Raw genomic sequence first — 16,303 nt, forward strand, 5'->3', positions numbered from 1 at the left:
TTGAAATCTCTGTATAGGTATCCCGCCGCCCTGTGTTTGCAAACTTGCAGGTCATGTGCCTTGCAACGATATGAAAAATGTGACTGAGTGCTGGGCAGTTTCACTCCATTTCAAGTGGGAGGAATAGTCCTAAAACTCCGTGCCTAAAAACCCCTGTACCAAATAAGTCACTAGCCCAAGACTTCAAACTGCTAAAACAGACAAACTAATTTCACTCCAAATCACAAATCTAAAGTTCTATTTTTTCCTCTTACAAAACCTCCCCCAGATAAAAACACTGGCAATGGGGAGATTTATGGCTACTTCTCTTAATGACTTCCTCCTCACTCTTCTTACAAATCAAATCATCCCTCCACATTGTGCGGCTGTTGTTGTCAGGTGCCATTGAATTAACTCCGCCCCATAGAAACCTCACGTGACAGACCAGAACTGTCCCAGGGGGTTTTCTTGGTTGAAATCTTTACAGACACATATCTCCAGGTCTTTGTGCCAGAGAGCCGCTGGGTGAGTTTGAACTGCCAACCTTGCGATTAGCAGTTAAGAGCTTACACCATAAGTTTATACTATGAGTTGTTGTTAAGTGCCAGCGAGTCGATTCCGACCCATAGTGGCCCTGTATAGGGTTTCCGAGGAGCAGTTGGTGAGCTTGAACTACCAACCTTGCAGTTCAAACGACTCCTTCCATATTGGACCAGAAACTAAAATTAAATGACCCTGCGTTTCCACAAAAGTCCTGAGGAATGAGAACCACTAAGGAAGAAGGGTAGTAGAAGAACGCATTGTAAGACGGAAGGAAAGGGAGAAGAAAAGATCAGAGTCTACCCTGCTCAGCACCTTTGAAATGTTCAGTACTGAGGAGATCTGAGTCCCCACAAACTGGAAGCGGAGGAGCAAGCAAACCAGCAGAGAGAACCGAAAGTAGATGAGATGTTTTGAATCATTTCCGCTCTGGCCATGTGCAGAAGCATTAGTCACTCAGGTAATGAGATCTTACAGGGAGATGATTCTGAGACTTGCTTGACATCATGAAGTATATCCAATCTGGGCCTGGAGTGCCAACTGTATTTCCAAATTGGCAATTAGGCATAATGTCCCAAAGACAATCACCAAATAATGCTGAAAGCAAAGATGGTTCCCATCATAAAGCAGCCATTCTTGGGAGCTGCCCTTACATCTTTTCCTGACTCATTCCAATCAGAAACATCTGCCATCACAAAATAGCCCTTGCATAATGGAATGAAATGCTACCCAGCTCTGTACCATCCACAGGGTTTCCATTGGCTGGTTTTCAGAAGTAGACAAGATTTGATTCCTAGTCTCTCCTAGTCTGGAAGTTCCAATGAAACCAGTTTAGCCCCAAACCTGTTCAGACAGGAATTGAAATCAGATCTCCCACATGCAAGGTGAGAATTCTACCACTGAACAGCATTACTAGAACATTTGGTGGTGGTGGTGGTGGTAAATACCATTGAGTCTGTTCCAACTCATAGCAGCCCTGAACAGGGTTTCCGAGGAGCAGCTGGTGAGTTTCAACCACCAACTTTGCAGTTCATTATCCTACAGAGACACATCAGGACTCAGATGTAGTTGTTCAAGTGCCACTGAGTCAGTTTCGACCTATAGTGACCCTGTGTAGTGTTTCCAAGGAGCAGCTTGTGAGCTTGAACCATCGACCTTGTGGTTCAACCCGCATTAACAGCGCACTAACCCACAGCATCACACCAGGACTCACATAGTATGCTGTTAATATGCAATAAAAACAAAAACAACAATCGCTATAAGTTTGTATTTGAAAGACTACTGTGTGTAAGGAGTTAAAGGAAGACCTTTGTTTAATTGATTGCTGAAGAAGCACACTATTAAGGTTCAGGCTTTATGAACATTATTCCAAAGGTTCTCCCTTTTGATGGTGGGTACCTTAAAAAATACATCTGGGGGGTGGGGGGAATCCCTGAAATTAAGAACTGCAAAAACCCTCACTACGGTGGGAAGAGTTATTTTCAAATTCTTCTGCTGGCTTCTTTGAACTGGAGAGCCCCACACACATCTCTCCAATCAGCGACCAGATCTTGAGCCCAAATCTTTGAAATCAAACCTTCAACTGTGGGGAGGTCCACCCAGGTCTCTGGAAAATCAAGTGGGCAGTTTTGCCGCCTACAAAGCTTCAAATGTTCCAGAGGAGTGGTCACAAGCTGGCTTCCTGGGGCATCACCGCAGTGAGGGGCTGGTTAGACCACTGGCCTTTAATTCTGTAAGACAGTGGTTTGGCTGAGTTGCCATTCTAGACTTTGGACAGCCTCACCCCTCACACTGTGGCCTACCGATGCAAGAGCAAGCCACACATTGATGGGAACACATAGACCACCCCCAAGACATCCACAAAATGTCACTCTGCCGGCCACAATCCAACCTCACACGAGCAGTGCTGCAGACTCCTTGGGCACAGGCACCAGGCAAATCGGCGTTATAAAGAGGGGACTAGTCCAGTGTTCCCTGGTGGGTCCTAAGTGGAATTTTCACAACCTGGCTGTACCTTCCTCCTCTCACCTAGGTTTAAAACTGGGCCTGTTCTCCAGGATGGACTGGCTGGAGGCTGAGGAACTCAAGGTGTGGCCATCATAGCAGCAGCAGCAGCAGTGGGGTCTTATTAAACCAATTCATGGTGACCCCAAGTGTGTCAGAGTAGAACTGTGCTCCACAGGGTTTTCAATGGTTGACTTTTCAGGCTCACCACGCCTTTCTTTCTAGGCACCTCTGAGGGGACTAGAACACCATTTGCACCAGCCAGAGAGTCCAGGCTACTGTTTGAAATTTGGAATCTCAGACCCTACGCTAAACTTCTACAATCTAAAATCTTCATTTCAACAGTCTCCCAGGTGGTTTGTGTGCATATTAAGGTTTAAGAAGCTTTCAAAACAAGGTACACTCTGGGGCCCAGGAGGATGAGATCTGACATGCCCAAGCAATTGTCCCTTGGGCCTTCTGTCCACATTCCTACCTCTGAGAGTGGCCCCCATACTTCCCTCTCCATGGGCCTAGAGCGCAGGTTATAGACTCAAAAAGGTTTCAAAAAAGAAGATTCTGTTGTGCTCCCGGCTACACCCAGAAGACTAGCATTCCAGAGGTCCTGTGGGGGGACTTGGCCTTTTCTGGCCTCCAGACCTCCCCAGAGGCTGTGGCAATACAGCACAAACACAGCCCTCTTCACTGGAGGCTCTGCCCATCTCACATCCTGAGAAGGTGGTGCCAGTGGAAGGGATTCACACACTGGGCCACTTGGAGAAAGAGGTCTTGGCAGGGCAACAGTACCAATCTGACTGCTTCAGAACCAGGCTTCTCTCATCCTGGAATCATGTTTTTTATAAAAAGTCAAAATGCTACTGTTAAGAAAAAGTCAAGTGTCTTCCCTTCAAAGGATGGAGTGTAGGGTTGGCACCCAAGTAGAATAAACCGCATTTTAGCCCCTTTTTCTTTTAAGGCTATTTAGCGAAACTCCCCTTTGTTGTCCTCATACTATAGACTGGCCAACACCAGTTCTTGGTGGACTTTCACCTCCTAGAACAAAGACACTCCAAACTTCCCCAGCCCCAAACTCTCTCCCTCAAGCTTTCTTGTTAGTTCCAACTCTTAGTGACCCTGCACAGGGTTTATAAAGCTTCAAATCTTTACAGGAGCAGAAAGCCTCATCTTTCTCCCGTGGAACAGCTGGTAGTTTCAAACTGCTGACCTTGAGGTTATAGCCCGATTTGTAGGCTCCCAGAGGTCTTTCTTTGTGGTTGAAACCAATAGGGTGAGACACAGCCTTAGCTTACAATTAGCCAATCCAGTAAAAGGCAAGACAACGCAGTTGAAACCCTAAGCAATTGGGTGAGACACACCCTCAACTTACAATTAGCCAATCCGGTAAAAGACAAGATGGTGAGGTCAAAACCCTAACCAATAGGGTTAAGACACAGCCCCTTTCACGTCACATCAGGGATAATCGACATCGAGTCATGTGTCTAATACTGCTACCAGGCACCCAATGAATGTCCACATTAAGGGAAGACATCAGCAGACCTTGACCTTCAAATCCTTTCACCAGACCAAACAAGAGTGCAACTCTTCTGTTCTTCCTGGTGCATATCTGGGCAAGGACCCCAGGCATCAGGATGCAGTCCACGGCTTCCAAAGGCTTCCATGGGTCACCAGGATCTTCCTAGGAAACACTGTAGACTAAGGTTAATGAAAGCATGGCTCTCCCAGGGTAGTGCTCTATTACCATCCTTCAGGAACATCCTGTGGATAGCACAGAATTGGGCACTGTTTCCTTCTGTATCCATCAGTTCCGCATGAGTCAGAACCAACTCAATGGCAACTAGAAACAAATTTGCAGGTGAAAAAGGTGAAGTACAAAGAATTCAAGATCCTTCCAAGGTCATCAGGCTGTCTCCTGGACACTGCACAGCTGGCTTGCTTGTTGTTGTTGTTGTTAGGTGCCATCAAGTTGGTACTGACTCAGAGTGACACTAAGTACAACAGAACAAAAAAGTGCCCAATCCTGGGCCACTCACAATTGTAGCCACGTTTGAGCCCATTGATGCCAATCCATCTCACTGGGGGTCTTCCTCTTTTTCTCTGACCCTCCACCTTACCGAACATGATATCCGTCTCCAGTGACTGGTCCCTCCTGACAATATGTCCGAAGTATGAGAGACAAAGTTTGGCCATCCTGGCCTCCAAGGAGCACTCTGGCTGCACTTTTTCTTAGACCTCCTACAATGAGTCCATTCAAGAACAGTTTAAACAGTGTCTACTGCCCGACTTCTCTAAGTCTGCTGTGTGAACCCCTGAGAGAGACCGCACCATGACTCCCAATATTTTCTTCCAGGGTATCTCCAAAGATAAGTGCTCCACAGAATAAACTTTGGAAAGCACTTCTTTAAGGACTGCTGAGGAAAAGCAGATCCAGGTACAAAGAGTGCAGACTGGTGTGTGATGAACAGGTCCATGAACTCTGGACTCAGGATAGCAGGGGTAGAATCTGCCCCTCCTCTGGAGCATGATCATAGGCAGACATGCCCACCCACCAAACACCACGGGGTTGCACTCCTGCTGACTGGATCCCTCTCCCCACTGTGCCCTACTGCCCTCCCACCATCAAAACCCTGACCATTGCCACTAGAGCCTCAGGCATGCAGCCTCCCCATCTTCCATAATGCAACAGCCCACAGCCCTGAGCCCAAATCTCAGTCACACCCTACACCTAGTTGTTTGACATAGGACTTCCAGGTCTTGACCATCCTTCTGGCTACAAAACTGTATTTACTACAGCCTGTGTCTTTCAAAGGCCACAAGTTCAATGACTCAAAGAGAAAATAAATCCAACACTTTGTGAAGCTGAGCTAACTCTTCTATATAGGAGGCCTACTAAGTACCAGGCACTATACATAGCACTGTCAGCAGTTCAAACCCATCAGCTGCTCCTTGGAAAGCCTATACAGGGTCACTATGAGTCGGAACAAATTCGATGGCACTTAACAGCAATATACATACATAGCACTGTAAAATCAACACTAGACTGCGAACTACTGATTTGGCAGTTCAAACCCACCAACTGCTTCTCAGAAACCGTTCACAGGATCGCTATGAGTCGGAACCAACTCAACAGCACTTAACAACAACAACCACATACACACATTGTAAGATCTAACCTGAAACATAATGTTGTCAGTGAGAGGATAATATCCATACACCTACAAGGAACACCAGTTCACGTGATTACTATTCAAATGTACACACATACCACTAATGTCAAAAATAAAACAATTGAAGATTTGAACTAATTTCTGCAGTCTGAAATCGATTAAACATGCAATCAAGATGCACGGATAATTACTGGTGACTGTAATACAAAAGTTAGAAACCACGATGGCTCCATCGTTGGAAAATTTGGCCTTGGTGAGAGAAATGATACCAGGTATCGCACGATAAAATTTGCAAGACCAATGACCTATTCATTGGAAATACCTCTTTACAAAACATATTAGACAATGACTATGCATGCCAACATTGCCAGGTGGAATACACAGGAATCAAATCTATTACATCTGTGGAAAGAGATGACAGAGAAGTCCAATATCATCAATCAGAACACCAGGGGCCAACTGTGGAACTGGTCTTCAATTGTTCAATTGTTCATATTTAAGTTCCAGTTGAAGCAGAAGAAAATGAAAAGCCCATGTGTGCCAACAAAGTATGACTTGACCATATCCCACCTGAATTTAGAGATCATCTCAAGAACATCTGAGGTACTGACTGAAAACCCAACAAGTGGTAGGGTGACATCAAGGGCATTTGCATGCAGAAAGCAAAAGGTCCTTGAGAAACCAGAAAACAAAGAAAAAAACAAATGGACATCAGAAGAGACTGCCTTTGAGGGTGGCCAGAGCCTATGAAAGAAATGAGGTAACATTTTTGATGAATACATGATTTCATCAAAAAGCGGCTCCAGAAGTTCAGGTAAAGTATGACATCATTGTGTGATGACCTGGAGTTAGACAACCTAAGAGGAATTCCCGAACACAGCATTCTTCTAGGTGAAAGAATGAAATTTTTTAAAAATGCAAGCCAAAAGTTGTAATATTGTGGCATTTTATGGGCAAAATATTGAAGCCTCAAGAGAATATCTAAATAAAGGAAATAAGTGTAAATTGCTACAATTTGACTAACTTGACCTATACTTACGGATATAGTAGCTCAAAATACCAACAGAGAGTGAAGGAGTCTTCACATCAGGGATCAATCCTATCCCCTCTATATACAGGGTGGATAGGGATGGGCAACTTAAGACATTGGCTACCTAAAATGGGGAGGGGGCTATATATGGAGTCCTGGTGTGATGCTGTGGGCTAACGCATCAGTCATTTGAACTACAAAGTCGGTGGTTCAAGCTCACCAGTTGCTCCTTGGAAACCCTATACAGGGTTACTATGGGTTGGAATCAACTCAACAGCACTTAACAACAACACCACAAAACCACGAAGTGACTGGCTTACAAGTTTTCAAAAAGGAGTTTATTTCCTGAGGGTGCAGGGGAAGGTAGTAGAATCCCTACTGAATAGTATTCATCATGTCTAGATGGGTCTGGTGAAAGAGATGGGGATAAGATTCTTACAATTAAACAGTGAATAATTGTTATCATGACTAATTGCGACTGTCAGAACTGTAAAGGTAGAAGTTTTATAACAAAAATTGGGGAGTAATCTTGCAGTCCAGGAACAGAAGACCCTAGGACCATGAAAGGAGGAGAAGAGCATGAGGGGAATGTGGGACCTTATCCAGAGAAGCAGCAACACCAGAGATGGAGGCAGAGACGAGGACATGGAAAAAGGGAGCAGCTGAGGACTCTAGACTCATAGAAAGAGAAAGGCTGTGTGCTGACAGCCAGGAGGCAGGCTTGCAACTTTGGTTGTTTAGATTATTATATATTTCTGAGTGTTTTGTGAACATTCAATGCCCCCCCCCCAAAAAAAAAAAAAAAAAAAAAAAAAACCCCCAAAAAAAAAAAAAAAAAAAAAAAAACCCCACAGAGGAAATAGAAGCAAATGCTGTTGAATGATGATGCACAGAGGAGACTGTAATCATTGCAATGTTTCCCCATGTAAACTATACTCAATTCACAATAAAAACTTTAAAAAAAAACAAGATTATCTAAGGAGTTACTACACCAAAAATATCAGTCATGTTGAACTGCTTCGGAAGGCAGTATAGGCTCAAGAACCAATGATACTGAGGGAAGATATCCAGGCTTCACTGAAGGCACTGGTGAAAAACAAGGCTCCAGGGATGGGCGCAATATGATTTGAAAGGTTCCAACAAACAGATATAATGCTGGATACGCTCACTCTTGTATGCCAAGAAATTTGGAAACAGCAACCTGGCCAAGTGACTGTAAGGGATCTAAAGAAAGGTGATACAACAGAAGGCAGAATTTATTGCAGAATATAATTAATATAATATGCAAGTAAAATTGTGCTAAAGTTAATTCAAAATGGTAATAGCAATACATTGACAGGGAACTGCCAGAAATTCAAGCCAGACACAGAAGAGGACGTGGAATGAGGGATATCATTGCTGACATCAGATGAGTCTTGACTGAACGCAGAAAATACCAGAAAGATGTTTACTTGTGCTTTATTGACTATGCAATGGCATTCAACTGTATGAATTATAACAAACTGTGGATAACATTGCAAAGAATGGGAATTCCAGAACACTTAATTGTGCTCCTGAGGAATCTATACATAGACCAAGAAGCAGTCATTCAGACAGAACAAGGAGACATTCAATGACTTAAAATCAAGAAAAGTGTATGTCAGGGTTGTATCCTTTCACCACACTTATTCACTCTGTATGCTGAGCAAATAATCCAAGAAGAGCAACACGACATCAGTATTGGAGGAAGACTGGAGGACTTAATGACAAAGATCAGAAACTGCAGCCTTCGGTATGAATTTCACCTCAATGTAAAGAAAACAACAATCCTCATAACTGAACCAATAAACAGCATTATAATAAACAGAGAAAAGATGGAAGTTACCAAGAATTTCATTTTACATGGACCCACAATTCATGCCCAGGGAAGCAATTGTCAAGAGATCACATGACACACTGCACTGGGAAAATTTGCAAAAGAACTCCTCACAGTATTGTCACTTGGAGGAGTAAGGGGCATGTGACCCAAGCCATGGCATTTTCAATGGCTTCATATGCATGCAAAAGCTGAACAATGATATATTTGAATTACAGTGTTGGCAAAGAAATATTGAATATACTATAACTTCCAGAAGAAAGAACAAATCTGTCTTGGAAGAAGTACAGTTAGAAAGAGGATGGTGAGTCTCTCATACTTTGGACATGTTATCAGGAGAGACCAATCCCTGGAGAAGGACACCACACTTAGTAAAGTAGACCATCAGCAAAAAAGAGGAGGATCCTCAACAAGACAGACTGACATAGTATCTGCACCAATGGACTCCAACACAGGAATTGGTAAGGCTAGTGTAGGACCCAGCATGGTTTCGCTCTGTTGTGCTTAATGCCACTATGAGTCAAAAGTGAGTCCATGACGTCTAACAGCAACAACGAGATCTGATATTTACATAAGTCACAAGCCTGACAGAAAACATGTTTTCTCATGGAGACATCGCCTCAGTAATCCATTACATTCAGATCACCTGAGACCACAGCCAGGCTTCTCCAGGCAGGACAGCTCACATTAGGAGCCAGAGTCTAACTCTAAGTCTAAGCCACAACCCCTACAGAACACCAGGCCCAGAGCCTCAGTTTCCCCAGACATTTAAAGAGAAGGTGGTTGCATGCTGGAAAAAGCATGGAAGACAGAAATAAAGACATAAGCACACCCAGACTGAATTCCTTAAGGAATTACAAACATATTCAGAGCTAGGAAACTTTACCCAGAGTTCCTTCAATTCTTTCCACTCTGCTACACAGAAGCACAGAGCTAGAAGGGGCATTAGAAGTTGGAGAATTCAATCCCCACATTTCATACCTAAGGAAAAGAGACCAAAGATATGAAATGACTTATTCAAGGTCACAGCCTTGTTCAGGCTGCCAGCCCAGTTTCTTTTTCAAGACAGTCTGCTACTGGATTGGTCCTCAAAACGTCACGGCCAAGTGAATACACACAGCCCTGAGAGAATCCAACAGAGAGGAAAACAACCATGTTGAAAAGTTCAGCAAAGAACACAGAGCTGGAATGATTGTGTTCAAGTTCCCACCAAAGGGAAATTGTTATTAATTTTCTTTCTTATTTACTACAAATTCCACATTCCATTCTTTTCAAAATCATCATTTGAGATCTAGTGGCCAAAGATACAGTTGGAGTGATGGTCCACTGCGCCCGTCTAAAGGCTCCTCTGATCAAAAAGGATGGGCTATCCCAGAGACGGATTCCTAGCAATTCCAGAATTCCGGTCTGAAACCATCAGCCATGTAATATCAAACACTGAGGAGACCTGTATTTCCTGGACCCAGCTCCTGGTCAGATCGTCTTGGCACTGAATGAGAGTGAATGTGTCTGAACACGTCTGAACAAGGCTCGTAGAATTCCATAAAAAGTCAGCCTGGGTTTACCTGGGAAAACCAGCACTAAAACAATTATACCATACTTTAGCCAAATGCAGCCCTCTCAACCGTCTCAAGTCCAAAATACTTGGAAAGCAAGATGAATAAACAACAAAACCCAGGATTGCAGTAAAAATACAGGCCTCTAGGGTGGAAATGGGAGTCCTGGTATGACACTGTGGGTTCATGAACCAGACTGCAAAGCCGTTTGAACTGCAAGGTCGGAAGTTCAAGCTCACCAGCTGCTCCTCGGAAACCCTATACAGTGTCGCTATGGGTCGGAACCAACTCAATGGCACTTAACAACAAGGGTGGAAATAAAGGCTTACAAGAAGTCATAAGTTATTAGCTATAGGAGCTTAAGGAGCTCTGGTAGCGTAGTGGCTACGAATCGGGCTGCGAACCTTAAGGTCAGCGGTTCGAAACTACCAGCCACTCCACAGGAGAAAGATGAGGCTTTCTACTCCCGTAAAGATTTACACCCTCGGAAACCCTGTACAGGGTCGCTATGGGTCGGAACCGACTCGACGGCACTTAACAACAACAACAACACACACGACTTAAGCAAATCAAGGGCCAGGTATGAAAAGATTCTTGCCGTTGTTAAGTGCCATCAAATCAGTTCTGACTCATAGCGGCCCCATATAGGATTACTGTGGCTATAAATCCTTAAGGGAGCAGAAAGCCTCTCAGCCAAGTGTTTATCCTATGGAGCTACTGCACTCCCCAAAAGATCCTGGGCATATTTTTAAACAGACTCTATCTAAAGGTATCAAAAGTAGCTTGATCTCATTCTATATTTGCCTCACAGTTTCCCAGTCAGCATGATCATCTTATCACAGGCTGATTTCTTGCAAAAACTTTCAGTTATGAGAACTCAGCAGGTCTTGGAGCTACAAAATAGAGCCAAACACTAAAGAGACGGGTTTGAGGGATTTCCCCTGAGGCAATGGACAGAAGCTCTGCTTGGCCATCACGAACAAAAGGGTTTCTGTATGTGAACTCTCTGGTTAGCATTTTGCCACCTACATTGCAGTAGCATATCTATCTATCCCACAGAGTAGAAAGACATTTCAGAAGCTGGGTTTAAAACCCCAGGAGCACGAAAACTTATTTGTACTCATTGAAAACAAAGTATGCATTCTGATCAAAATTGCCTGGTTCTGGAGAGAAGGCAAGCTGTTCAAAAGTGCACCAAAATCACTCAGTCTAGAGAACCTTTTAGGTTTTGTGCGACACTGAGCTAGATCCCCCAAGAGCAGTCACTGGATCTCAGCAAAGGAGGAGAATCTACAGGACTGAAGGAGTGATGACAAGGCAATGTGTGAAAAAGGTTCTATGAATAAGTGTGCGTTCAGAGGAGGGCTGAGGGGAGGGGGCGGGCATTGGTTTCACCATTAAAATTTTGCTTAATCTGAAGACTTCTCTGGAAGCTAGGAGGTTTTCCTCCTTGTCAAGTAAGAAGGGAAACCTCTACCTCTAAGAAGGGAACTCCAATGAAAGCTGACTGGCCAACATCTGGAGGCCTGCAGAGAAGCTAGAGGAGGAGGAGGAGGAAGAAAATAAGGGCTTTTATCTTTGCCCCCCTTATTTCCAACACACCAGTATTTTCCAAAACACAAATGCACTGCCACAAAACACAGCTGAGCTCCATCACGCAGCATGATGTATAATTAATGATCAAGAGAAAAGAGCTTCAGTTCACCCTTGTGTTTTTATTATAGCCGGCCTCCACCCAGAGTCAGACTTCCTCACTGCTTTCTGTAGGAACCATGTTCACGGTTACAAGTCGCTGTATCCTGTAGAAGTTTGGGGGAAGGGGGACTTGGATTAACTTTACTACAAAAAGGTGTGACTACTGGAGACCAAGGTCAGTGTCCACCTGCATTATTCCCCTTGATATGCAACCCTCCAAAAGTGAAGTGCTATGAGGTCCCCTCAGATGGGAAGTACACACAAAAATGCAGTTCTATCAACTTTCTTTTCTCCAGCCCTTTCTTTCGATTATCCAGTTTTCCTTCAAAAACTACCTCTCTCCCCACCCCTAGCTTCCAGTCAGTGGGGGGGGAAGAAGACATCTCTACAGACAGGGCGACAGCCAGGACATCCAGGGTGTGGGGAAACTCGGGGCTGGTGGGCGTCTCTGCGTCAGGAATAGCTGAAGCCATCATCCAGCTACCTCAAAGCGCTGAGGGAGAGGCTCCGAGTGAAACTACCGCCTTGGCCAACTCCAGAGGAGTCCTCTCGCTTCAGTTCTGCGCTCCGGCAGGCATTTCTGGGGACCTAAAGTGGGTAGCCTGGGGGCGCAAGTACTGAGGCTGAAGAACTTGGGTTGCGGAGCATGTTTCAGAAAATATTCAAAGATAGTGAAGGAGGTGACATCATATTGGTGACCCAGCAACATTCCTAAAGTAGCAGTCCCATGGGATACCTCCCAAACTAGGGTGGGTATCCCCAACTTTTTCTTGCCCAACACCCCCTCCAAGTTCCCCCACTGCCTCTGGCCACAGTCCTACCCCCCCCCCCAGAATTCCCTAATCTAAAGGATTTCTCCTTCACCCAAAGGATTTTTTCCTTCCTTGTGACCCCACGAACTTATCTCCCCAACAGGTTCCTAAAGTGCGAGCTAATGGGTGTCCCCTCGCCCACCAGGTGAGTCGCACAGAACACACACCCGGAGCCCATTCGCGGGGTTGGCTCTCACTACCCTGCACCACAACACCCAAGCAGCGCGCGTCCCCCAGCCCGGTTCCAGCCGCTGCTGCAAACAACCTTACAATAAACAAGGGGACTGGATTGGGCGTCCGCGTCCAGGAGTGTTCCCGTTGGGGACAACTCCTCACCCCCGGCGTGCCACCCGCTGCCCTAATCGGAGAATGCCGAGCCGGCGGAAGGGAAGGCAGCGAGGGGAAAGCAGACAGAGATGCAGGGAGACACGACAGTGTGCGGAACGAGGAGGTGGGCTGCAGGGGATGTCGAGAAGCGGCAGGGAGAGCGCAGGGGACCAGCGCCTGGGGCGCGCGTTACCTTCGTCTTGCCCCCGCAGTGACAGCAAACGGTCCACAGGTACTTGAGCGTCCGCCAGAGCAAGATGATGAAGAGGCCCCCAAAAAAAGTCACCATGGAGGAGGCCAGGAAAGCCCACCACATGCGTTGGCCCCGGCTGTCGCACGGCACCTCCATGGTCACCGGGATGATGAGCGCATCCATCTTGGGCTCGTGGACCAAGGACGAGGAGGAAGAGGAGGAGGAAGAAGAAGAGGAAGAGGAGGACGCGTCTAGGCTGAGATGGTTCGCGTGGATATTGCTACTCATTCTAAGACTGCTGCCTCCGCCGCCGCCGCCGCCGCCGCCGCCGCTGCTGCCGCCGCCGCCGCCGCCACCATTTGCCATAGCTAGCAACGGGCAGCCGGCGCAGGGGCTCGGGGGAGCTCCTCCCGCCGCCAGCGCCAACCCCAACACCCATCAACAGCCATATTGCTGCTACCGCCGCCGCCGCGGAGCGCGAGGAGGGGGCGGGGAGGTGCCTGGGCTCGGGGCGCTATGCGCGACCTGGCGGGGTGCACCGAGATATATACAGCCAGCCGCCGCCGCCGCTGCCGCCGATCGCCCTCCCCCCGGCCCGCCCGCCCAGGGGGGAGGGGGGACGAGCGCGGCAGCTCCCCCTCCCCCGGCGCGCGCCCCACTCGCCCTGGGCTGTGCTGCGCCGTGCGCCGGCGAGCAAGAGCGAGGGGGCACCGCCGCCGGCCGCCCGCACCCGGGGTCTACGCCGGCCCCACGCCCTCCGCGCCGCGCCGCCCTCCGTGCGCCACGCGTGTGCGCTGCACTCGGGCCGGGACCCCAGCGCCTCCCGCGCCGCTAACGAGTCGTTCTTGGGCTGATTAGGCGCGAACTCGCTAATAATGTATAATCAGCACCCTCCTCCCTGGACACCCCCGCCGCCCCCACTCCCAGGGTAGCGCTCAGCGCCTGCTCGTCGTCCCTGTGCGCGCCCGGCCGCGGCAGGTTCACCGTGGCCGGCTGCCGGGCCGCCGACGCCGCCCACTAGCCCATCGTCCCGGGATCCCCGAGCCGGTCACTGAGCCTCCTCGGCCTCCCTCCTCGCTTCCTGCGCTCCTCCTCGGCCCGTTCTCGCCACCCGAGCCTCTTCAGCGCGCGCCCTGCGCTCCCCGCGGCCGTCAGCAGCTGCAGCAACTAGAGCGGGCGCGGGCTCCAGCCTCCCCAGGCGGGCGGGGAGGAGGCTCTGCGCACTGGCTCGCCTGGGCTCGGAGCTGGGCAGGGGGCAGGGAGACCCCAGGGCGGCGGGCTCACACTCACCCCTGGCCCCTTGCGCGCACCCTAGAACACACCGAGTCCCAGCGGGGGACCCCGCGCCTTTCTTCAAGGTGTTGCGCCGCATTCGAACGCCTTGGGAAACTCCTGGAGGACGACGGGGCGCCCGGGGCAGACAGTCGTTCCCAAATGAGCCCCCTTTTGGGAAGGGAGGAGTAGTTGACTGGGTTTCACAGACTAAGCAAGCGCCTTAAAGATTCTCGAGCTTTGAGATTGAGGAAGACCCATCTCCAAGTTATGGACATATACCCATCGCTAGTTCGCTTTTCCCCTATTCCTCCATGCCTGTGCCTGGCGCCCAGACAGGGCCATCCAGGAGGTTGGCAGGTGGTCTGTGGCTTTGCAGCAACAGATGGTTTTCCTGCTTTTTCCTTATTTAGCCACAGAAACTGCCCAAGAGAGTGAGCGAGAGACAAGGGAGACTTGGCCTCAGTAATGTTGCAGACCCCAATAATCAGTCATCAAAACAAAACTCAAAAGAAGCTTCATTACTGTCATAGTGACCCAACACGACAGGCTAGAACTGCCCCGTGGGATTGTAAATCATTACAGAAGCTATTGCTTTTCTTTCTAGCTAAAGGGCGGGTGAGTTTGAATCATTGACCTTTCGGTTAGCTACCAAGTGCTTAACCAGGGGTACTCAGTAGGCAATGTTGTTGTTATGTGCCGTGGAGTCGGTTCCGACTCATAGCGTCCCTGTACAGGGTTTCCGAGGCTGTAATTCTTTACGGGAGCAGAAAGCCTCATCTTTCTCCTGCAGAATAGCTGGTAGTTTCGAACTGATGACCTTGAGGTTAGCAGTCCGATTCATAACCACTACGCTACCAGAGCAATAGGCAATAGATCCATCAAAGTGTACTGCCCATTTTTCCGGTCTTGAACTCCACCGTGTGAGTAGGACACCATTCAGGGTCTGTCTTTCTCTTCCCCAAAAGATGAAGTAGTACAGACCTGGAAGGCAGCTTCTACTAGAGGAGTCGCCCATCCGACCCTCTCAGAAATATGGCCCCCTCTGGACACTGCCCTTCCTCATTCTGCTAGCAGGACAAGTTTTTCCAGAGCCAATTAAAAGGAAAATAATCACACTCACCCCTCATTGCCCACAGAGTTCCCAGCTGACTCCAAGGTTGGTGGTTCAAACCCACCAGCTGCTTCTTGGAAACCCCGTACGGATGCACTGTTACTTAGCACCACCAACAACAAATGGAATCTTCAGGTTCCTTTCAGGTCTTCCTGCAGCAAGAACTGAACTTGAAGAGCTAGGCTAGGTGGGCAGAGTGAGTGAAGGAAATGCCCTAAGCTTCTCTTGCTGTATGCAGAATCCATTCATTGGATTCGGGCTACCCAGTTACTTAAAAAGATTCAAAGGCAAGGGCAAAGGGGAATGCACTCAGAGACTTTAGGTATCTGGATCTCAAAGTCAGCATGGAAAAGGAAGCTAAAAATATTATTTTCCAGAAAGTGAAATTATCTGGGCTCCTGTGCATGTCCTCCAGCCCCGTCCTCTATGTTCAGCACCCGTTCTAATTGTATCCCTGCCACATCAGTCTTCCTCATGAGAGAGGGTTCTAGGTCCTTCCCAGCACTGGAATGGGGGAATTGGCCCCCATACTGCTACAGGTTTGTGCAAGAAACTTGGAATAGCCTCGAGGCTCCTTTATTTTTATGCCTTCTAGGAGCTCTGGTAGCATATAGTGGTTATGAATCAGAATGCTAACCTCAAGGTCAGCAGTTCAAAACTACCAGCTGTTCCATAGGAGAAAGATGAGGCTTTCTGCTCCCGTAAAGACCTACAGCCTTAGAGACCCTGTGCAGGGTCGCTATGAGTCGGAACCGTCTCCAC

At 47.8% G+C, this 16,303-nt stretch overlaps 1 protein-coding gene across 32 annotated transcripts in view; it reads right to left on the minus strand.

Annotated features, from left to right (window-relative positions):
• Positions 1-13,686, minus strand: part of KCNMA1 (potassium large conductance calcium-activated channel, subfamily M, alpha member 1) — a 1,077,241-nt gene extending 1,063,555 nt beyond the window's left edge. For 28 of the 32 annotated variants that reach the window (XM_006837432.1, XM_006837421.1, XM_006837418.1 and 25 more), the window contains exon 1: positions 13,156-13,680. In XM_006837432.1, coding sequence (XP_006837495.1) covers positions 13,156-13,521 — 366 coding nt within the window. In that variant the 5' untranslated portion in view covers positions 13,522-13,680. Of the gene's footprint in view, positions 1-12,377; positions 12,426-13,155 lie in introns of those variants that run through there. The other 4 variants (XM_006837428.1, XM_006837410.1, XM_006837420.1 and 1 more) reach the window with 2 other exon arrangements.
• Positions 13,687-16,303: the final 2,617 nt, after the last annotated feature.

This window comes from Chrysochloris asiatica, unplaced genomic scaffold (assembly GCF_000296735.1).
Source record: "Chrysochloris asiatica unplaced genomic scaffold, ChrAsi1.0 scaffold00020, whole genome shotgun sequence".
In the NCBI taxonomy this organism is placed as follows: domain Eukaryota; kingdom Metazoa; phylum Chordata; class Mammalia; order Afrosoricida; family Chrysochloridae; genus Chrysochloris; species Chrysochloris asiatica.